The sequence below is a fragment of the Malaclemys terrapin genome, chromosome 5, assembly GCF_027887155.1.
Source record: "Malaclemys terrapin pileata isolate rMalTer1 chromosome 5, rMalTer1.hap1, whole genome shotgun sequence".
In the NCBI taxonomy this organism is placed as follows: domain Eukaryota; kingdom Metazoa; phylum Chordata; order Testudines; family Emydidae; genus Malaclemys; species Malaclemys terrapin.
In genome coordinates this window covers 1,425,225-1,438,263 of record NC_071509.1, presented here as the reverse complement: position 1 = coordinate 1,438,263, position 13,039 = coordinate 1,425,225, and the positions used below count along the sequence as shown (strand labels likewise).

At 66.1% G+C, this 13,039-nt stretch overlaps 1 protein-coding gene across 1 annotated transcript; it reads right to left on the bottom strand.

Annotated features, from left to right (window-relative positions):
* Nucleotides 1-1,448: 1,448 nt before the first annotated feature.
* Nucleotides 1,449-12,537, bottom strand: LOC128838049 (rho-related BTB domain-containing protein 2-like). Its single transcript, XM_054029827.1, has 10 exons — nt 12,436-12,537; nt 11,084-11,285; nt 10,788-10,891; nt 7,553-7,738; nt 6,215-7,179; nt 5,613-5,731; nt 4,506-4,656; nt 3,881-3,969; nt 3,269-3,374; nt 1,449-1,711 (listed from the first exon to the last, which is right to left on the bottom strand). Exons 2-10 carry the CDS (start codon nt 11,273-11,275, stop codon nt 1,542-1,544), a joined length of 2,082 nt encoding a protein of 693 aa, XP_053885802.1. The 5' UTR covers nt 11,276-11,285; nt 12,436-12,537; the 3' UTR covers nt 1,449-1,541.
* Between the last annotated feature and the right edge of the window lie 502 nt (nt 12,538-13,039).

Below are 13,039 nucleotides of genomic sequence, written 5' to 3'. Positions count from 1 at the left end.
CCCTCCCCTAGCTCAGCCCTGCAGCCCAGGGCCCAGACACTCTAAGGGGTCCCTTGGAGAGGTCTCCCCTCCTAGCAGCACCTACTTCTTGAGTGCTCATGAGAGCCCTTGGGGGGTTGAGTCAAGGGCATTCGTGCAGAAGGCCTAGAGGGCACAAACCAGCCCCTTGCCTGAGCTAAGCCACCCCCCAGAGCCCCTCCCACCCAGCCCTGAGCTCTTCCACCAGGGAGGCGCTCCACCACCTGCAGCCCTGTGTCTGCAGGGCCCTGGCTCCATGGGGCCTCCAGCCTGTTCTCGGGCCCTACTCTGAGCGGCGCAGTTAAGCCGAGGCGATTTCCCCGAGCAGCACAGGCCATGCTCTCCCCTGGCCCCCCCAAGAGAGGCAGCCCCAGGCACATTACAAAAGGTTTTATTAAAAGGTTAAAACAGTCCAATACTGCAAGGTGTAAAAAGACCAGGGCAGCTCACAGTGGTTAGAAAGGTGGATACAAACAGCCCTTTAGTTGGAGTGAGGGGACGGCTCAGCGTGGGAACAGTGCTCCGGGAGGCCTGGCAGGAGCCAGGGTCCATAGAAAAGTGTAAAAACCATTGTGCAGGTGGCACGCGCGGCCCCGCCAGCACGGGGCAGTTCCCTTAATGCACCAAGGTGTATAAAAAGGGGGAGGGGGCCATAGCCCAGGGACCCAGCCCCTCTCACCAGACAGGGCGAGCTGGGGAAGAGGCTTGTAGTGTCAAAGGCACAGAGGAGCACAGGGGGCGGTTGGGGGCTCCAGGCTGCCCCCATCCCCAGAGCAGGCAAAGCACAAAGGGGTAAAGGGAGCAGCTCCTACAACTACCGAAAAACACACAAATCTCCCGCCCAAACCCAGCTCCCACATGCACACCCCCTGCCCCAGAGCTCATACTCCCCCCACCTCCAGCTCCAGCCCACATCTCTGCCCCCAGCACAGCCACCCCCCTCACTACTCTGTTAGTGTCCCAGGGGCAAGGAGAACTCCTCACCCCCAGCTCCCCCCCTCCAGCTCACTGATCCAACCCCCTGCACAGCTCTGCCACCCTCAGGCCTAGGGGGAACCGGGAACAGGGAGAAGAGGTGCAGGCCCAACCCTGCGGGGGGCGGAGTGCTGCTCTGAGGCCCCTGTCAGCATCCCCACCATCAGGGGAGGAGGGTAAGGACAGCCTCCCCAGCACAGCTGTGACCCAACCCCCACCCAGGGGTGCCCTCCCCCACACAGCACAGCAAAGTCATGCGCTCCGCCCCCATACTGCTAGATCAGAGGGATCCCCACAGCTCTGCTGGGCTTGGGGCCCATGCCCACCCCCGCAGGGCAAGGGGGAGCAATGCACTGCCCAGCTGCAGCAGAGGCACAGAGGGAAGCTAAGGACGGCAGTGGCCGGGGCAGCCTGTAAACATGCCAGAGCCACGGCTCTGGGGGCAGGGGGACAGCTGCAGTGCCCATGGAGGTGGGAATGACGGGGACCCAGCTCCCAGCCCGGCTCATCTGCACAGGTGTCCCCGCCCGGCAAGGCACAGGCAGGGCTCAGGAGACGTGGGGCGAGGGGCGCCAGAAGCACCACTTGCTGCGGGTGTGCTGCTTCCGCAGCAGCTGCTCCTCCAGGTCTCGCTCCCTCTTCGAGCGCAGGTACAGATCCTCCTCCTTCAGGTACCAGACGGGCGGCCAGCGGTGCTTCTCGAAGTGCGCCTTGTTCTCTGTGGGGCGGGAGGGGGTCAGCCCCAACCCACCCAGCTGGGCAGGGGGCCGGGGCCCCCATCTCACTGCACAGCAGCCAGCACCCGTCCACAGGGGGTCCCAAGACAACTGCACCAGACCAGAGCAGCCAGCCCCAGGCAGGGAACCCACAGCAACGGGCCAAGTGCTGCCTCCCGCCAAGGGAGCTACTCGCAACCCCCGAGCTCCCGCCCTGGGCCGGGGAAGGCTGCCCCAGGGCCAGCCTGTGGGAAAACAGCACCCTGGGTGGCCAGTCCCCGCTGCCTCTGGGCTTCCCCCCGGGGGGGGGGGGTGCAGTGACAGAAAAGGAGCCTGGTGACAGAGCCCCAGAAAGGGGGAGGGACCCAGAGGAGCACAGACAGAGCCTCACTGGAGGTGGGGAGCAGTGACATAGGGCTCCAGAAAGGCAGCTCTCCCCCCACACCCCAGTACTGAACACCTGCAATATTCAAGTGCCTCTCCCCAGTGCCAGGGAAGGTGGGTTGTTTGGCAGGGGGGTTAAAATGCAAACACTCCAGCACACTGGAGATAGCTAGAGTGGGTGGTGATGGTGGAAGGTTCGTTCCCGAAATATCCCCAACCCCCTGCACTGACACTTCCCTTTGAGATGAGCAAGAATGAGGGGGAGCCCCTGACAGCTGAGGAGCACAGGGAACTGGGGGGTCAAAATGTGGCATAGGGAGCAGGATCTTGAAGACAAGACCTCCTTGAGAACCAGGGAGAATGGGGGGCTGCTTGGAGCTGGGGCTCTGGCTGGTACCAGAGGCACAAGGAGGGGCCCTCTGGGAGTTGGGGGGAAATTCTTTCCCCTGCAGTTTTAGCTCCCTTTCCCTCCCAAGCCAGAAGAGGCTGGCACCTTTCAGCTCCTATTGGCCAGCTGAGATGCCACGCTCGCCTTCCATTCGGTGGCATCATAGAATCTCAGAGTTGGAAGGGACCTCAGGAGGTATCTAGTCCAACCCCCTGCTCAAAGCAGGACCAACCCCCCACTAAATCATCCCAGCCAGGGCTTTGTCAAGCCTGACCTTAACAACCTCTAAGGAAGGAGATTCCACCACCTCCCTAGGTAACGCATTCCAGTGCTTCACCACCCTCCTAGTGAAATAGTGTTTCCTAATATCCAACCTAAACCTCCCACACTGCAACTTGAGACCATTACTCCTTGTTCTGTCATCTGGTACCACTGAGAACAGTCTAGATCCATCCTCTTTGGAACCCCCTTTCAGGTAGTTGAAAGCAGCTATCAAATCCCCCCTCACTCTTCTCTTCTGCAGACTAAATAAGCCCAGTTCCCTCATGACTTTCATTCAGGCCACCCGGGGAAGGAGGAACAGCCAGGCTGGGAGGGGGTGGGGGGGAACCCCCTCCCCTCAGAGTGCGGTGCCAGGCTGGGAAACCAGGGGGGCTCGGCTCAGGAGCAGGGAAGCGGGCACTCCTGCCATGCCAGCCTGCACCCTGCAGGCAGCGAGAGGGAGCCCGAGCCCCTGGCCTCTTCCCCATGGCACCCCCTGGGCTGTCACCCACCCCCCAGCCTGTACCTGGTGCCATGTACTTCATCTCCCTGGGGAAGCGGCGGCAGACGCTGTTGTAGTTGGTGCAGATGTAGTGCAGGCACCATGCTGCCAGCTGCTGGGCGTTGTGGAACTGCAAGAGAGCAGCAGGCTGACACCCGCGTCCTGCAGGCTCTGGGCTCAGTCCCCAGTGACCCCCCAAGGCCCCTGCTCTGCAGCAGCCTCCTGGCTGCAGCTCTGGGCACCAAGCCAAGGGCCAGGCTGGTAACATGCCGGGGGCCCTGGGGCAGAGGCCATGGGGCTCCACGTCCCAGCATGCAGTGCAGCCAGGCAGGGGATGAGGGCACTGGGCAGCAGTCACAGCAGACCTGGAGGGAGCACGGCATGCTGGGAGCTGTAGGCTCCACCAGCCTCCCCTCGGAGCACAGAGGCAGACAGCGGGCAGGGATGCAGCCCCATGCTCCAGATGCCCCAAAACCACCAGCTGGCAGAAGCATCTGGCACTGGTGACCATTGGAGACTGGCTACTGGCCAGCTGGACCATCACTCTGACCCAGGACAGCCGCTCACGGTCTCACTGGCACCACTGGTACCACAGCTCAGACACCCTGAGCCCTGTCCCGCCCCACCCTCCCGTACCTGAGTCATCTCCAGGTAGATGATCACCTGCTCGTCGATCTCCACCTGCTGCACGTAGGCTCGGAGCAGCTCATCCGCGGCGTGCTGCTCTGGGAGGGCAGAGACGAGGGGTGGTGAGCTCAGTGCGGGGGCTGCAGGGTCCCAGGCCGAGCCCTGCACACATGGGGGGGGGGAGCAGGGCCTCCTGCACTCCCACAATACCAGCTGTTCTGGTGCTTCTGCCCCCCAGGACCCCCCCCTGCACGGGCAGAGCAGGGTGTTCCTCGTTCCGGCGTCCCCAGTCCAATGCCATGTGCGGTTCGGTCTCAGCACCGGCAGGGACAAGCCTCCCACGAGAACCGTCTGGTCTGTAGCAGGACCAATGGCCTCGCTGGGCAGAGCGTGGGGAAGCAGCTGCCCCATGGCTCGTGCTGGGCCTGGCGGCCAGAACCCAGGCTCTGCCTGCACGAAGGGTCGAGCACTGCTCCTGGGGCCCTTACATAACAGCTGCGTGTTACGGACGCTCCAGGGACACATCAACCCGCCACACTCGTCAGCCTCGTTATCTTATCAGCAGCGCTCGGAGGAGCCTGCAACCCAGCAGCTGGGAAAGGCCAGCCGGGCACCGCGCTGAGCCGAACCTCACCTGTGAGCGCCTGCAGCCGCGGCAGACACAGGCGGTTGGTGAGGATCAGGAGTTCCATGGCGTCCAGGTCGGGCGTGGGGCTGAAGTGGCCAGTGTAGAGGAACTCCAGGACGGCGCGCAGGCAGGCGCACTTGGTGCCAGGCAGGGAGACCTGGGCGTGACAAGGGGAACCTAAGGGACTCACCCCCCAACAACCCCTCCCCCTGAGCAACCTCTCTCCTTCAGGAACGGGCAGATGGGACAGGTGTCCCCCTGCACCCCCACTGCCCCCGGCTAGCCCAGCCCACTCGCAGCTCTGCTGATGCTCACGGCTATTCCCCCATTCGCAGGCCTGTCTGCTGGGAACAAGTCGGTCGTAATCCCCCAAACCCAATGGTAAAACCAGCGGAGCCAGCGAATAGTCTACCGGGAAATCACAGCTCGTGGGGCAGCCAAGCCTGGGCCAGGACGGGGGATGGGTTCAGAGCCTGGGGATCACCCCCAAGCGTGCCCTGGGCCTCTCCCGAGAGGGGCTAGGAGCAGGCTGGATCAGGAGGGAGCAGTGAGAGGAGGTGGTGGCCGTGTGCAGGGGTCTGGCCCTGGCCCCAGCCCTGGCACCCGCACCCTGCCACATGATCCCCCCGCCTCCCCATGACCTTTTTATTTTTGAGATTCCCAATTTATCTCCGACGACATGCTGCAGCCGCCCTGCTCCGTTGGCAGGGGAAGGGAACCTTCAGATCACATGCCCCCTCCCGTCCAGCTGCTATTCACGCTAAGGGACAGCTGCCCAAGGGCTCTGGCCCCCAGGAGGCGTGGGGGGGCACCCTGGGCCAGGGCGGAGGAGGGAGAAGGCAGCAGCAGCTTCACCAGCAGGCTGAGTTGGGAGCAGCCCCTCTCCAGAGCTCTGCCCAGTTCTTCCCACTAGTCCCAACCCCCTCACCAGCTGGGGGAGGGAAAACCTCTCCCCTACCCTGCTCCCCCCTTGGATCTTGGGGAGCCCCACCCCCCAGCCCTGCCCTTTACTACCACAATCCCCCACTCCCAGGGATCCCTCATCTGCCCCTTACCCTCCCTCCACATTACCCCAAGCCTACCCAGCGCAGCAGCACCCCGCCCCCCCCTTACCTCCGTGGCGTAGCTCTCCCGGAAGTTGCCGCAGAACATGGCCACCATCCAATCACAGCCTGCGATGAGCAGTGGCTTGTGGGCCGGCACCGACCCATCATCCACCAGGAACACAACGTCTAGGAGAGCAGAGCGGGCAGGGAGTTAGCATGGCCTGGCCCCAGCCCTGCCCCTCCATGCTGGGCAAAGGGCGCCTAGGACAGAGGGCACCGCCCTTGCCACATGACTGCGGCCACTCTGGGGAACGACACGCCACTGCTGAGCAGCACCACACAACCAGGCCATCTGGCATGGGAAGAATGCCACACCCACCAGAAACTGCAGGGGGCAGCAGACCAGAATCACCCAGCTGGGGACCCACCAGGGCCCCAGGGCTCACCCCAGAGGATTGGGCCGGGTACCCCAGGATACTGATAATTCTAAACTGCATCCAGGAGCACTGCACAGGGGCCAGAAGAACTCAGGGGAGAGCGCCCCCTACTGAACCCCCTGCCCTGCTCCCTGCAGCACAGCACCCCGGGGGGTGAGCACCCCCTATTGAGCCCCAACCCCACTTTCTACAGCACCTGGATGCTAGAAGAGGCTCCAGGCCCCGCCCATACCCGCAAAGACGCCCTTGCCCAGGCACTCCTTGATGCGGTTGGCACGGCGCACATGGAAGGCTTTGGTGATCTCTTGGTTCATGAAACTCTCCTTGTTCAGCACGTTGGCCACCATCATGCGCAGGTCGAAGACCTCCAGCAGCTCGGCGATGGTGGCCACCTGCATGAGGTCTGCGCGGCCCTGGTCCAGGTGGCCCGTGTACAGGTACTCCAGCACCGCCTGGAAGGGCCCCGGCTGGACCAGGTAGTCCATGTACACCACCGTCATCTGCTTCTCCCGCTGGGTCACGGGGTCCTGAACCAACTCCAGCTGCATGCTGACAAAGCCCCGTCCCCAGCCCGACAGCTCCTGGCCCCCGGCCCCTGGGAGCTGCTGGCCCTCACCCTCCACGAGCCGCAGGGGATCGTCACTCTGCGAAGTCCTGAGAGGGGCCTGGGCCCCATCACCTAGGAGGCCCTTCTCCATCTCCAGGCTCTTAGTCCTGGCAGCTGGCTCCTTGGCCGCCCACCGCACCACGCCACAGGGCTCCCCAGCGTGGCTCGCCGACCCCGCCAGGGTGAAGAGGTCGTAGAACTTGGAGCAGGACGTGGCCAGGTAGACGCGATGGGCGAAGACACGGTGCCCCCCCTGCAGCTGGAAGACCACATCAGCACAGAGGGGGGTGCAGAAGAGGGCAGCAGGGCCCTGGCCACCGCTGGTGGGGGGCTCCGGGATGTGGATGACAGGTGGGGGTGGCTTGGGAGGCAGGAAGGGTGCCTGCAGCAAGGGCCTCTGCATCTTCTTCAGGTGGGATTTCCAGAACTGCAGGTGGCGGCGGGAGATGAGGGCGGCACGGATGGCGTTGTCAAAGACATCCTTGACGCCGAATTGTGCCACCACGCTGGTCTCGTAGTACGGCACCCCCAGCTCCTTGGCCACCTCGTGGCCCCGCTCAGGCGGCAGGATGTCCGTGGGTCTGATGGGCCTGGCAAGGGAGAGGAGCCAGGTCAGCAGGGAGTCCCTGGCTAGAAGACAGTGCCAGGGCTGGAGGGAGCCACTCTGCCCACCTAGGCTGGGCACACACCAAGGAGCGGGCAGAAAGTGCTGGTGAGAGCCCCGAGTGAGACAGGGAGATGCCAATGATCTGCTGGGCAAGGCATGGGTCTCAGACACCCTGCTCCCACTCAGAGCCTACAGGTAGGCAATGCCCTCCTCCCCGCCGGCAGCCCCAGGGACAGGCAGCTGGCATTCAGGGGTGCTGGGGGGGGCTGCAAGCAGCCTCAGCTCCGAAGCTGCCTGCATCTGGCATTCAGTCCTTGGGGCCCCAAGTGGTGGGGGGCGCGCGGGCACACCCTTACTTGGCCAGCGGGCGCCGGGCACGGTTGACTGCCTCCAGGTCAGCATAGCGCAGGTCCAGCTGGCATCCTACCAGCACGATGGGTGTCCGTGGGCAGAAGTGCTTGATCTCCGGGTACCACATGGTCTTCACATGGCGCAGGGAGTTGGGGTTCGCCAGGGAGAAGCAGAGAACCACCACATCTGACCTGCAGGCAGGAGGGGGAGAGACAGGGGGAGTACCAGACCTGTTGGTCCCACCCAAGGAAGCTGCTGCCTTCGGGCACAGAGCAGCACAGCAAGCCCCCAGCTCAGACTGACCCCCAGCCTACATCACCCTCTGCACTGCCCCCAAGGGATCTAGTGGCCAGGCTCCCCCAGCAGAGCTGCCCAGGTGCTAACAGAGCCCTAGAGCTCAGGGGCCCCCCGTGCCCACCTGCCCCCAGCCAAGGAGCAGGCAGATCCTTGGGGGACAGACTCAAGGGCCCAATCCTGCCCCATCAGACTTCTGGAGCCCCCAGTGCTATAGCAGGAGCACTTCACAAGGCCCCCAATCTCCTGGCCGCTGGGCACGTCTGCCAAGAAGCCATGGGATGGGGGCATCTGGCTCCTGTAACCCGAATCTCTAGGCACAAAGGTTTCTGCAGCAGTCCGGGGACGAGGGCAGCCCCAGCAACACAGCTCAGCAGGAGATGGCAGCTCACACTGCCAGCCCCTGAGCAGCAGTGGGAGGGGAGGGGATTCCCCACCATTAGCACTGGGGCAGGCGGCTGCCTCTGGCTGGGTTCCAGCAGCCACTTGTGAATGGGCCTCTCCCCAAGGGGTGCTCGGTCCCCGAACCAGCCCAGAGCACGTGGCCCAGGCTCCAGGCCTGCCGCACACGCTGCCCGCCCCAGGCTGTGCATAGGGAGGGATGCTCAGCAGCGGGGCCAGGCCCTGCTGGCAGACACCCCCGGAGCAGAGTGCCACAGGGCAGGAAGGGTGAAGGCACATGGGCAGCAGTTCCACAACACAGGCACCACTACAGCTGCCTTCCGAGCGAGGGGATGGGGCCTGGGACCATCCCTAGACTGCCCCCCAGCCCATGCGAGAGGCTAAGCAGAGCCAGGCCAGGCCAGCACCTGGAGGGGGGAAAACCCAGCTGTGGCAGGTGGGGGGCTCATGGGGTGCTCACCCCTCTGAAGTGCAAGGGGCACTGTGCGGCTGGAGATGCCGTCCCATGCAGAGGTCGTAAGGTGCCCAGTACTCCGCGTTCACGGCTCTGGGGGTTGCACTCCCCTGAGGCATAGGGAAGAGCTGGCACCAGCTCGCCCAGGATCACAGCGAGTCCAGGGTCCCAGCCCCTCTGCTCTGCTCACTACTAGCCATTTACTCCCCTGAACTTCCCCTGCTGCTTCAGCTAGCTGGGAGAGTCTCCTTCCTGCGCAGCTGTTAGACAGCTGCCACGCTCCACACCAGAGGTGGCTGCATTTCAGTGCTAGGCAACACTTCCTGGGAAGTGCTTGGATAGGAATCGGAGGGGTCAGTTCCTGCGGGACCACCTCTCATGCCCACGAGCGGACACCACATACAGGTACATTGCCATGCTCCCCAGCCAGCAGGAGCCCTGTCTCCGAAGCGTCACTGGGATTTGGCTGGGGGTGCCCTGGCTGTGGGCAGAGACAGGCTCCCACCTGGGCGGGGTAGGTGGCACACCTGGAATGCAATGCAGGACGCCGTGGGAGCCCTTCTGCCCGAGGGCCCGTGTCATGAGGCAGGGAGCAGCCTGAGCCACTCCTGGGCGGCCCTGTTTATTTTAGTGGTGCCTCCCTGAGACGTGACCGGGACGCACCCTTGGACTGAGGCCCACATCACAGACCAAGTGGCTCCCGCCTGCCCGCCGCCACAGGAACCCGGCCAAGGCAGGAGCGGTGCCTGGCAGGGAGGGGGCAGACCCCACCCCCACCCCACGACACAGCGAGGGGCCAAGCCAGCAAGCTGGCCGCAGAGTTGCTACCCAGCCTGGCCAGGCCCGTGCCGAGCCTCCGCGGGGCAAACCACACACCAGAAACCCTGCAATGAGCACAGCATCTCCAGAGACAGGGCCTGAGCCATGGTGGAGCCCAGCCCCTCGCCACCAGAGGGGAGAGCGCTCCAAGCAGCCGTAGGAACGCAGGGGGCCTGGGGGGAGTGAAGGGACCAGGCCTGTCTGCCTCAGCCCAGGAGGGTGCGGAACCAGGCTAGAGCGAGCCGGGAATCGTCCCCAGAGAGGGGCCGGGGGGCCTGTTGGTGCCTGGCAGGGCAGCAGAACAGGCCAGGGAATCGCCTCATCCCCTGTGCATTTCAAACTAGCCAGGACAGCTCTAGCCAGCCTCCCTTGGGACCCGGGCCCTGGGGCGGGAGTAGGGGGGCTTGGCCCCAAGGGGACTAGAATGGGACTGCTGGCCCCTTGGGGCAGGGCCTGTCCGTTGTGTTCGTATAGCACCCAGCACAACGGTCCCGACTCAGACACCTAGGCACGAGGGAGACCGGGATCAGCATGGTGGGTGAGCTGGCAGCCCCCCCGCTTTCAGCAACCAGGCCCCCCACCGCATGCATTGGGCACACGTGCTCATAAAGCCACACGCTGGAGAGCCCTGTGCAGCCTACAGGGACTTGGGGACATGGGCCAGGTGTGTTCCCCAAAGGGGCTTGTCCGGCCAGATGTCCCCAGGAGACCCCCTTGCCCCAGCCGCCCTCCCCCCCACTGCAGTTACCCGAGACTGCCACCTCCCCGGGGGTGCTGAAACCAGACACCCCTCACCCCCCCCACTGGGGGCCAGTCCCCTCCCCCGAGGGTTTCAGCTGTCTGAGCAGCTTCCAAGGGAAGGAGAGCCCCCGCCAAAGAGAGAAGGGGGAGGGGAGGAGAGCAGAGAGGAGAAGAATCACGTGCCCAGCTCCAGGCAGAGTTGAGCAGCAGGTCAGCGCCCCCCCCAGCAGTTGGGGCATGGGAGCCTCAGGCACTGAGCTTGTTAGCAGTGGGGGAGTCACTCCCCCGTTCAGCAACGCTCCCCCCACCAGGGCGCAGAGGGGTGGAAGCCTCAGGGCCCCTCCACCTTCCAGGACCAGGGGAGGTGTGGGAGGCCCAACAGAACTGGGGTGAGGCCAGGGGCGCAGGCAGCATGGCCCTGGGCTGGAGGCCGGTGGGGACGCTGCAGCGCCACATACAGTGCCCCCAGGAGCCAGGCTGAGGGGGGATAGCCAGGAGCAGGGACCCCCCCACAGCCGCCAGGCTCTCACCTGCCATAGGCAAAGCGCCTGTCCTTGTGGTGGTCCCCGAAGGTGTCCCAGAGCCGCAGAGAGACGCTGACTTCGTCCACCACGTCCCGGGAGCGCTCCAGCACCTGCCCAGGGAAAGCACAGCGGGACAGCTCAGGTGGGTCCCCCTCCCCCAGCCAGCTGCCCCCTCTACCACAGCCCACCTCAGCTCCCCCCCTCAGGCTCACGCCTCACGGGGCCCTGTGCTACCCATGGTGCCACCCAGGGGCCTTCGGCGAGGGGTCTCGCCCATGGCAGGTGCCCATCCCTGCTCTCACCTCCTGGCACACGCGGTACTGGTCGATGGCCCAGACGGTCGGCACGTGGGTGGCCAGCAGTTGGTACTGGGTGAGGGTGGCATTGCAGGCCCTGGCACAGATGAGGCGTGTCTTGCCCACGGCGTTATCCCCGACAACCACACACTTAATGGTCTCAACATTGGGTCTCTCATAGTCCAGATCAATATCCATCAGGGCACAGCTGGGCGGGAACAGCGGGCAAGGGAGTCATTGCACAGGGTATGGGGCACCAGGAGGGGCATGGCCCCGGCTGGGGGCTCGTGTCTCCCAGCTCAGCGCCCCAGCCGTAGGCTGCCACCAATAGAGGTGGCAGCTACTGGAAAGGAGCTCGCAGCCCCAGAGCTCCGCTGGGACCCAGGCGCTCAGGGGACCACCCTCATCGGGGGATGGGCCGGACTCCCCCCACTCGGCAGGGTGACCCGACACCCGGTATTAGGGGCTTTGTCCGAGAAAGGGAACTATTACACCCCCCCCAGAGAAAAAGTGCCCCGATTTGTTACAATTGCTCGCTGGTCCCCCAAAGCAGCAGGCTAGGAGCCAGCTGGAGCTCCCGGGGCACGGCCGGGGGAAAGGCTCCGGGGAGTCCATGCCCAGAGCTCCCGGCCCAGGGGTGGGGGGCGCAGCACATGGGGAGAGGCCCGGGGGTCCATGCCCAGAGCTCCCGGCCCAGGGGTGGGGGGCGCAGCACATGGGGAGAGGCCCGGGGGTCCATGCCTGGAGCTCCCAGGGAGGGGACGGGCTCTGGGCCGGGGTGTCCATGACCGCAGGAGGTGACAGACTCAGGGGCGCAGCCCAGGGGGAGGGGACCGGGCTCTGGGGGGCGCGGCAGGCTCCGGGGGTCCATGCCCGGGGGGGGTCCATGCCCGGAGCTCCCGGACGGGGGGGACGGGGATCGGGGAGCGCAGCCCGGGGGGAGGGGTCCATGCCCGGGGGAGAAGGGACCGGGCTCGGGAGGGGCTCGGGGGGGGTCCATGCCCGGGGGTAGGGGGCTAAGGGGAGGCGCAGCACGGAGGGAGGGGGCTGGGGGGGCGCGGCAGGCTCCGGGGGTCCATGCCCTGGGGGGAGTCCATGCCCGGAGCTCCCGGACCCGGGGGGACGGGGCTCGGGGAGCGCAGCCCGGGGGAGAAGGGACCGGGCTCGGGGGGGTCCATGCCCGGGGGGGTCCATGCCCGGGGCTCCCGGACCCGGGGGGACGGGGCTCGGGGAGCGCAGCCCGGGGGAGAAGGGACCGGGCTCGGGAGGGGCTCGGGGGGGTCCATGCCCGGGGGGGGTCCGGGGCTCCCGCCAGCCCCCCCGGGTCCCCGCGCCCGGCCCGGCGCCGCGCCCCTCACCTGCCTGGGGGTCCCGGGGCGGCGCGGGCCGCTCACGGCGCCGGCTCAGCCTCCGGGCGCGCCCGTGTCCAGCGCGGCGGCCGCCGCCGCCTCCGGCCCATCGCGCCCCGGCCGGGCCGCTCCCTGCCCCGCCCCCGCGCGGCCCGTTATCCCCCGCCCGCCGCCAATCAGCGGCCAGGCCCCGCCCCCGGCCCCGCCCCCGCCGCGCGCCCCGCCCGGCCTCCGAACAAAGGAGACGCGCGGGAGCCGGCCGCCCACGTGACACGGCAGAGCCTCGCCCCCGCCCACTGGGGCCGCCCCGCCCGGGGGGCCGGACCGCCTCTTAAAGGGGCAACACCCCGGCCCCACCGCGGCCCCCAGCGCTGCCCCCATCCACCCCCCAGCACCTGCCTGCAGAACCAGCACCACCTCCCCCATGCTGATTGCAGCCTAGTGCCCCCCGAATCCAGCCCCCCTGCTCCCACCCCAGTACCCCCTCCAGAGTCCAGCCCCCCTGCTCCCACCCCAGTACCCCCCCAATCCAACCCCCCTGCTCCCACCCCAGTACCCCCTCCAGAGTCCAGCCCCCCTGCTCCCACCCCAGTACCCCCCCATCCAACCCCCC